Below are 8,951 nucleotides of genomic sequence, written 5' to 3' on the forward strand. Positions count from 1 at the left end.
ACCTCCCTTTGGAGGAACTTAGAAGACAGTAAGTAGTGTTGAGAGCTTGCCGGCTGTGCAGGCCTGGTTCAAGAGATTTCAGAAGAACAGTGTCAGTCATGGGACTAGAGACCATTCTTGTGATGTTTTGGCAATGAATGTGGCTTTCTGCCCTTGTCCTAAGAATTTGCCTGAGGCTAAACTGAAAAGTAACAAACTGATTTCCTTGGCAGAAGAGATTCAAGATTAATATAGACTGTTGTGTTGGTATGAGTAATCATTCTTTTTGTTTTATTTTGTTGTTTTTGTTTCTCTAGGTAGGGTTTCTCTGTGTAGATCCAGTAGTAATCACTTGTATGCAAATCTATCCTGTAAATGACAAGTGAGACAAAAAGAAATAAAAAATGTATAGTAAACAAATAAGAATAAGAAGTGGAGGAGGAGGGGGGGAGGAGGAGAAAAGAGGAGAAAGGAGAGGAAGAGGAGGAGGAGGGAGAAGAGCCCCAATAAAGTTAATGTTGTCACTAAGGCCTGTGCTAAAAGAAATGAGAAAATTAAAAAGAGCAATGATCAGAAATGGAATAAATGAAGGGGTGCCCTCAGGGTAAGACCCCCACAGCTAAGCTTCCAACTCATGAAAAGAAATGACTTAAGGAATTTTCTGTTCCTAAAAAGCAATAACAAAGCAAGGCTGCTACAAATACTATTCAGGCGTGCCTGGGTTCATCCCAAGTTGGTAATCAAACTTGGAAGTGTTGTGCTTATGGTTCCCGCTTTAGAACTATGGAGGGTACATGGATAAAGAAGTTGTGGATCTTCTGTCTGGGGTTAAGGTGATCCCCTGAGGCGAGGTATGTGTAAGGGGAGTCTGCATGGAGGTCCAGAGAGGCCATTTCATGGCATTGTGAAAGTGAAGCCTGGATTGTGTTAGAAACACCAGGATATTGGAGAAGCTAGAGCCATGGGAGACCTGCCAGGGAGAGCTGCAAACAGAGAGTGGAACCAGCCCAAGAGAGAGAAGTCCATTATAGACACAAAGCTGGAGGGGTGGGAGACATCTAAGCCCTTGGACATCAGACAGGCTGCTACATCAGCCATGGAGCAACAAGAGTTGAAGTTTGCCCTCCTGGATTTTGGTCTTGCTTTGGTCCAGTATTTCCTCCTTAATCTCCCCACTCTCCCCTTTTGGAATGGTAATGTATATCTGAGCTACGTTGGAGGTGTATAATTTGTCTTTTGATTTTACAGGGGATTATGTAACTTTAATTTTTTAAAACTTATTTTTAATGATGGTTCTTAAATGCTTTAACCTCCCTTTTAGCCCGCCACCCACCAGAGGTTGTGGGAAACTTAGGATATGGGAGAAGTGGACCTGTTTAGAAAAGTTCTTTGGAACAACTCCCGTCCATGTTGTCTGGAAATCAGCAGTTCGGTTAACAAGTTGGCAGCAGCAGTAGCTCGATCTATCATAAACACTTCACAGATATACCAGTAGTCCAGTCCACTGGAGTCAGGTTAGCAACAGCGGCGATGATCTAGGAGAGACACCCAGGCCTCAGACTAGGCACAAGTCAGCAGGAGGGACCAGGAGGAACACCAGGAGAAGTTTTTGGCTGTGTCTCTCTCAGCAAAGCAAAGAAAGATGAGAGAAGATGCAAGACCCACAAGCATTGCACAGCTGGCTCTATAAGCAAGCCCAGCTCAATCCCTGTCACTGTTTGTGAGTCCTATTTATACCCTCCAAATATCACGTGTCCTCCACGGGTGTTGCTTTAGCTTGTGTCTTCCTCAGCACCTGTCTTGCCTCAACATGTCTGTCTGTTTCAGCTGACAGCACTCCGCCAATCAGCCAGAGTCCGTGGAAGCAGAAAGAAACTGCAGCACACCACCATATGGTTTTTGGTGTGTTTCCCTCTCTCTCTGTGGAATCCCAACAAATGCCACTCAATTATGCAATGTAAGGCAGACAAACACATGTGTGTTATTAGCAAAGAATCCATCATGACGTGTCCTTTCACAAACTTGCTTTAACAGAACATCCTTTCACCTCTGTCTGCTTCACCTAAATATTCCTTTACAAGTGTGCATTAGCTTTTTATCTGTGTCCACTTCAGCTAAACGGTCCTTCACCTGACCACCCCAGCAAAACACCATCCTAATGACTTTCCAAAGAACACTTAAGTTTCCACTTCAGAACTACAATCAATAGACTGTCTTCAGTCTGAGAAGAGACTTTGGACCTTGAAACTATGTTGAGACTGTGAAAGAGTATGGAGATTTTTAATGTTGAACTAAATTTATTTTGCATTATGTATATCCATAAGCCTATAGGCTAAGGGAATGAAGTGTGTGCTTTGAATGAGAGTAGCCCCCATAGACTCATTTATTTGAGTACTTGGTCCCTAGCTGGTAGAAGTGTTTAGAAAGGATTAGGAGGTGTGGCCTTGTTGGAGGAGGTGTGTCACTGTGGGGGTGTACTGTGAGGTTTCAAAAGCCCATGTCATTCCCAGTAGTTAGTTTGTTCTTTCTATCTATCTATCTATCTATCTATCTATCTATCTATCTATCTATCTATCTAATCTTCCTATCTATCTATCTATCTATCTATCTATCTAATCTTCCTATCTATCTATCTATCTATCTATCTATCTATCTATCTAATCTTCCTATCTATCTATCTATCTATCTAATCTTCCTATCTATCTATCTATCTATCTATCTATCTAATCTTCCTATCTATCTATCTATCTATCTAATCTTCCTATCTATCTATCTATCTATCTATCTATCTATCATCTTCCTATCTATCTATCTATCTATCTATCTTCCTATCTATCTATCTTCTCATGGTTATGGATCAAGATATGATATCTCAACTGTTCTTTTGCTCCATCATACTCTCTAACCTTCTGAAGCTAAAAGGCAAATTTCATAAACAATTGCCTTGGTCATGATATTTTATCACAGCAATAGAAAAGTAACTAAGACATTCATAATTTGTTACTTTCATTAATCATTTCAAAAGTAAATGAACTCTGCCCATTTTCCCTTCTTTTTGCATTTAAACTATAAAATTTCAGCATGGAGAGAAAGGGCAAAAGACAAACAAAAGAACCCCACCTCAGGTCAAGCTCCTTCCATCTGGCATAGTGACTAAAACTTTGCTTTCTCTAAGTGGCAGCAATTTGTGGGGTCCAACTTAGCACCTGGCAGTGTCTCCTGAGCTCCGTTGTATGACAAAGCATCTCTTCCTTAGCTTCAGGGAAGAATAGCCTGGGAGAAGCAAGATGTGAGAGGCCAAAATGGGATCCCTTCTGAGGCTAGACCAGATTCAGGGTGGTGGGACGGAGAGTTAGGGAGGTCATCAGCACAAGGGGAACAATGACTTCGAGGGTTCTTCCTTCATATATGAGAAGCTGTAGAGCTGCTCTCTTAATTACCTAATATGGGGGCAGATAATTATAGATGTCAGAGGAAAGATGCCTACCTTTACTTTTTCCAGTTCATTTCCATTTCACTGTGTAGACGGCTGTGATGTTTGCTGAAGGATTTAACAGTTGCAAAGGCGTTGTGGTTTGACATGGTAGACTAAGGATAGCAAGGAACACATTTAACGGTGGATTCCAAGTATCCTTCATAAGTAATGGAAAGTTTTCAGTGAGACTCATCTGCACATCCCTGAAGAGCAAGAGCAGAGAGAATCTGCAGAACAGGACTGGCTGGTGGAGAAAAGTTTTACCACAAGGCAGCCATGTCTTCTCGTCCACACTGAATTAGGTGCTGCTTAACCCAAGCTTCCAGGAAGCCAGATCCCTCTGATCGAATGATGTGGCTAATCAAGGGGCCCATAAATAGTTCTCTCTCTCTTTCCAAGAATAGAGTTAAGAATAGAAACCAGGACCCTGCCATGCAGCAGACTGCAGCTGTCAGTGTGGGCAGTAGAAGACCAGCACTGACCAGTACAACTCTAGGCAAATGCCAGGCAAGGGTTGCTGGTGCAATGGTAAGCTATGTGTGGTACACCAGATGTCCAGTGTGGGCAGAGGTGGTACAAGAAGAGCACTATGCATCACCCAGATTATAACGAGAGAGAGAGAGAGAGAGAGAGAGAGAGAGAGAGAGAGAGAGAGAGAGAGAAGAGAGAAAAACATAGGGCAGACTCTCACAGCGTAGGTGTGCAGAAAGTCAGCAGGACACAGAGGAGTTTACAATGATATGTAGCAAGGGCACCAAAGACCTTCTGGAAACAGATTGTGCTGCAAGCCAAGTTATTATGGAAACCACACATTTTCTCTTAAGAAACTTGGGACAGAAATCAAAGCATGGTGGCATTACATCAAGGTATTTGCTACCATTGAGGGAGGAACCTGCCTGGACAAGCCACTGAAGCACCCTGGAGCCAGGACTCCCAACTCACGTCTGGAATAAATTCAACTTTTAGTAGGCAGTTCAAAATCCTGGGCATACCTCACTGCCTCCTAGAGATGTATGTTGTGAGCCTATCCACACTGTACACACTGAAATATAAAACAAGGCTTATTCTAACAGGTTCCAACCCAAGCAGCATTAGTTTCATAAGATGTTGCTTGATGGTCTAGGAGGTTTTTTTTTTTTAATTGTCTAACACTGGATATTTATAATTTGCCATGATCTTTTTTTTTTTGGTGTAGCCTCACTAAGAAATTATTAAATATAAATATTAAATATAAACAATAATCTGTATGCATATTATTTACTGATACATTGTCTTTAAGTAAACCACATGATAATCTGGCTCGTGGGTATACTACTGTGGCAGCTTTCTCCTTCCCTTTTTTTTTTTTTTTCCCGGCGCTGGGGACCGAACCCAGGGCCTTGCGCTTCCTAGGCAAGCACTCTACCACTGAGCTAAATCCCCAACCCCTCTCCTTCCCTTTTTAAAAGTGGGAATCCTAGCCTATGAGAAGGTGCTACACACAGCGAACCCCCCCCCCCCCCCCCCCCGCGCGCCTCAATCCATCCTCTGTGGAAATGCCCTGTGTACTAAGTTAGGTCCTGGGTGCTTGAAAGGCTCCTTATTCCAATGATTCCAATGCAGATGACTGTCAAACAGCCATCACAGTATCTTTTTGGTTACTAAGGCAATGTGAGGAACCAGCTGACAGGCAATGGCTGAAGCAAATGTTGTGTCCTCAAATCGCGCGTGCGAGTTCCATTGCTTAACTTCTTTTCTGTAAAATGGGGATGGTAGTAATAGTGCTTACCTCACAGGGAGGAGATGGGATTTAAATATGTGTAAACCAGCCCTGAGTAAAGACATATTAGTGAGCATCCAGTGCTCTAAGAGAATGTCTGGCGTTCGGTAAACACTATATGTTAGTGAGTATTTCCTAATCTCATAATTTAAGTGAGAGCTTGTATTGGGGGTAGGGAACACGCACAAACAGGCTCAGCAAGGCTGGTGATCAAGCCTGGGGCCTCAAACAACGACATTATCTCTACTGTGTTCAATAGTGAACTAGTCTCAATTTAATAAACCTATCCTTCTGTATTTACCAGAGTTGAAAATATGTCAATGAGGCTGGAGGAAATCAACGAAAGAGAAAATTTCATGAAGGCGTCTCTGCAGACTGTCGACCTTCGGCTCTCTCAGCTGGAGGAGCTATCTGGCAGGATGGTGGGCGCTCTGGAGAATCTGGCAGGCATCGACAGGTCTGATCTGATCCAGGCTCGATCAAGAGCATCCTCAGAATGTGAGGCCACCTACCTGCTGCGGCAGAGCAGTATCAACAGCGCCGATGGCTACAGCATGTACCGCTACCATTTCAATGGCGAGGAGCTTCTGTTTGAGGAGCCCGCCCTCTCCACTTCGCCAGGGACAGTGTTCCGGAAAAAAACCTGCTCCTTCCGCGTGAAGGAAGAGGATGTAAAATCACACCTGGACCAGCCAAGTAGCCTGCACCACACCCCAGGCCCCAGCCCGCCTGCCACGCCAGGTCGCAGCCGGCTTGCCCTTGATGGTCCCTTGAGCACAGAGTTGAGACCTGGACTGGATCCTGGTATCTCTGCGGGTGAGCTTGATCCGCGGGCAGATTTCAAGAGCGCCGAAGTTGCACCAAGTCTGAACACAGCGAATGTTGCAAGCACTCAGCTGACCGTCGAAAGCACTGTTTCCCACCCACTGCGGGAGAGCAAACTCGCGCGCTACTACCCCGGAGACCTCAACACCTACAAAACAATGAAGTCCAGAAGCTTCGTCTATTCTGAAGGAAGAAAACTTGTCCGAGGTCTTAGCAACTGGGGTGCCGAGTACAGTTCAATCATGGACCAAACATGGAACTCGGCAGAATGGAGATGTCAAGTTCAAAGGATCACACGCTCCCGCAGCACAGACATCCCGTACATTGTGTCTGAAGCAGCCTCCCAAGATGAGTTTGAGGATGAGCACAGAGAATCTCTTCTGGCTCCTCAGATCTCCCGTTCAGCCCTCACGGTCTCTGACAGGCCCGAAAAGGAAAACTTGCTGTCTGTGAAGCCACACCAGACTTTAGGATTCCCCTGCCTACGGTCAAGAAGTTTACATGGTCATCCTAGGAGTGCCAAACCCTCTCCTAGCAAATTAGACAGGGCGGGACATGCCAGCAGCACCAGCAACTTAGCAGTTATGTCAGACGCTCCAGAGGGACAAAACACCCAGCAGGAGAAAGGAAACCCGGAAACTGAATGCTAATGGGTTTCTCATCTTTGATTAAAACCAAACCAAAACACTCACAGCCAGAACCATCGATGGGTGCCATCTTGGCCATCTAAAACCTTATCAATTTCAGGAAATGCATTCATTTTGAAGTGGTGAAAATTCTAAACTTAATTTAAATTGCAATGAACGCACAGTAGTGTTCTGTTAAGCACCTTTTAGGAAAGTATGTTGTGTTCGTGTTTTAGTAGAAGAGAATGAAGGCAGCACTGGCAGGTTTGGGCTGTAGCTCAGTAGGTAGAATGCTTGCTCACTGAGTACACCCAAACCCTGGCTTCAAACGCCAGCAGCACATGAGACATGTAGGGCCATACACCTGTACAGTTGTGATCCCAGCACTCAGGGAGATGCAGGCAGGAGAATCAGAAATTAACCGACAACCTTGGCTACATAGGAAGCTCCAGGCTAGCCCGAGCCACTTAAGAATGACCTAAATAAACAAACAAACAAACAAATGAAATTTCGGAAGACGCTAGGCCAGTGACACTAATTAGTTCATCACTATCAAGATGGCATGAGCTCTTTGCTTTGTGGGCCACCTACTGCCTGACAGAGGCCGTAAGGTACAGAAGTCACCACGGAGGCATTTAATAAGTGACACAAGAGAGTTTAAAGGGATAGAGAAGATGTGAAAAAAGGAAAGAAAGGGGAAAAATAAAAATTAGTAAGTACGAGAAATAAGCAGTGGCCACACAATTTATACATTTTTAGGAGGATTTTTTTTGTTGGTTTTACGTTTTAAAAGTATACAATTCAATGAAACCTCACATTCTAATAATACAGGAGTTTTGTGAATACAAAGTGATTGAGTTTGCATTTTCTTATCTTTGTAGTCCTTAATAGCAACAAAACAAAACAAATAAGCAAACAAACCTCCACTCCCAAACAAATCAATGTGTCTTTCTCTAGGAATGGTTTGTGCAAAGCTGTAGATAAAACCTAAAGGCTAGAGCTTCAACAACCACAGGATGTCTCAAGGCAGAGAACACAAGACGTTACGCTTCAACCTGATTCATGCAAAACAATGGAAATGAGTATCTAGCAAAGACACGTTTACTTGGGATTAAAGTTGGGTCTGTCGTCTGAGACACATATGTCCAGGAGAGGGTGGAATATAGTACGCTCTGAGAACAAAAGGAAGGTTAGGGTTGTAAGACTGAAATGTCACGCACACTCTTACAAAAGAAGGCTCATTGGCGTTTCCTGCCTGTGCAGGAGCAGGCAGGTGCTGAGCGCCTGGCGGGTGTAGCCCCCGTGCAAGGCTCGTCTCCTCTCGCTGGGACAGCTGTGCTTCCATCAGCTGATCCTTTACTCTCTCACTGAGCTGTGACAGGATGAGTCCATTTCATACAATGAATTCTCACAAAGTCAACAGATCTTGTTGACACAGGAGGGAAGGGGTGGGGCACCAGCTAGGCACGTCACCATCCAACTGTACACAAAGGAACAGAAAGAGAACTTCTCTGGCTAGAACGGAGGTTACTTAAGTGCAAAGTACCCAAGAAAGTCTCCAGCTCACACATGCAGAACAGAGCCCATCTCCTGCCTAGAATCATTGATGGCTCCCACTGAAGCCAAGGACTTCATAAAAAGAACCATTGGCTAGTAGACCCAAGATCTAAGAACAAATGGTGATAAGGGACCATGACGGATGAAAATGGGAGGTGAAGGGTGTTTGTTGGTTTGTTTGTTTGTTTTTAAAAAGGAACAAAAGGTTATGAGCAAGTCAATTTCCTTCTCTGAAGGGGTGGGAGGGAAAAGGGGACACAGGCAGAAGCACGGGGCATTGTAGAGAAGTCTATGGTCTGCTTTCCATTTGAAGATCACCACAGTGGTGCCACAGGAAGTGAGCAACGGTGATAAACAGGAAGAAGACTGAATGTTTCCCTCCTAAAATAAGACCCAGATTTTAATAGGTTAGAATTCCTGAAGGTGGATGAACTTTCCCAAAAGGTCTGATCTAGCACTGAAGTGGGCAGGTCTTTGAAATGTAATACACAGCATTTATTTAGTAAACAAAACTACTACTTGTTTGTATACTGTTACATGGGACCTATTCAATCATTCCGCTACATGTCTATATGTGAGTCCATGTTTCATGAGATGATCTGTACAAGATAACCATTGACAACCATGCTGATTAAACCAATCCAAAGCTTTAAGTCATTCTAATGATGGCCACGCCAACAGTGGCCTTGTGCCTCTGCAAAGTCTACTGGTGCCCAAGCTCGGGGGTATA

General features: G+C 44.1%; 1 protein-coding gene across 2 annotated transcripts in view; it reads left to right on the forward strand.

Annotated features, from left to right (window-relative positions):
* Trpm1 (transient receptor potential cation channel, subfamily M, member 1) overlaps positions 1 to 6,688 on the forward strand; it is a 115,609-nt gene extending 108,921 nt beyond the window's left edge. For both annotated transcript variants that reach the window (NM_001037734.1, NM_001037733.1), the window contains 1 exon segment: positions 5,518 to 6,688. In NM_001037734.1, the coding sequence (NP_001032823.1) occupies positions 5,518 to 6,688 (1,171 nt within the window).
* Positions 6,689 to 8,951: the final 2,263 nt, after the last annotated feature.

Source organism: Rattus norvegicus, chromosome 1 (assembly GCF_021556685.1).
Source record: "Rattus norvegicus strain SHRSP/BbbUtx chromosome 1, alternate assembly SHRSP_T2T, whole genome shotgun sequence".
NCBI classification, from domain to species: Eukaryota; Metazoa; Chordata; class Mammalia; order Rodentia; family Muridae; genus Rattus; species Rattus norvegicus.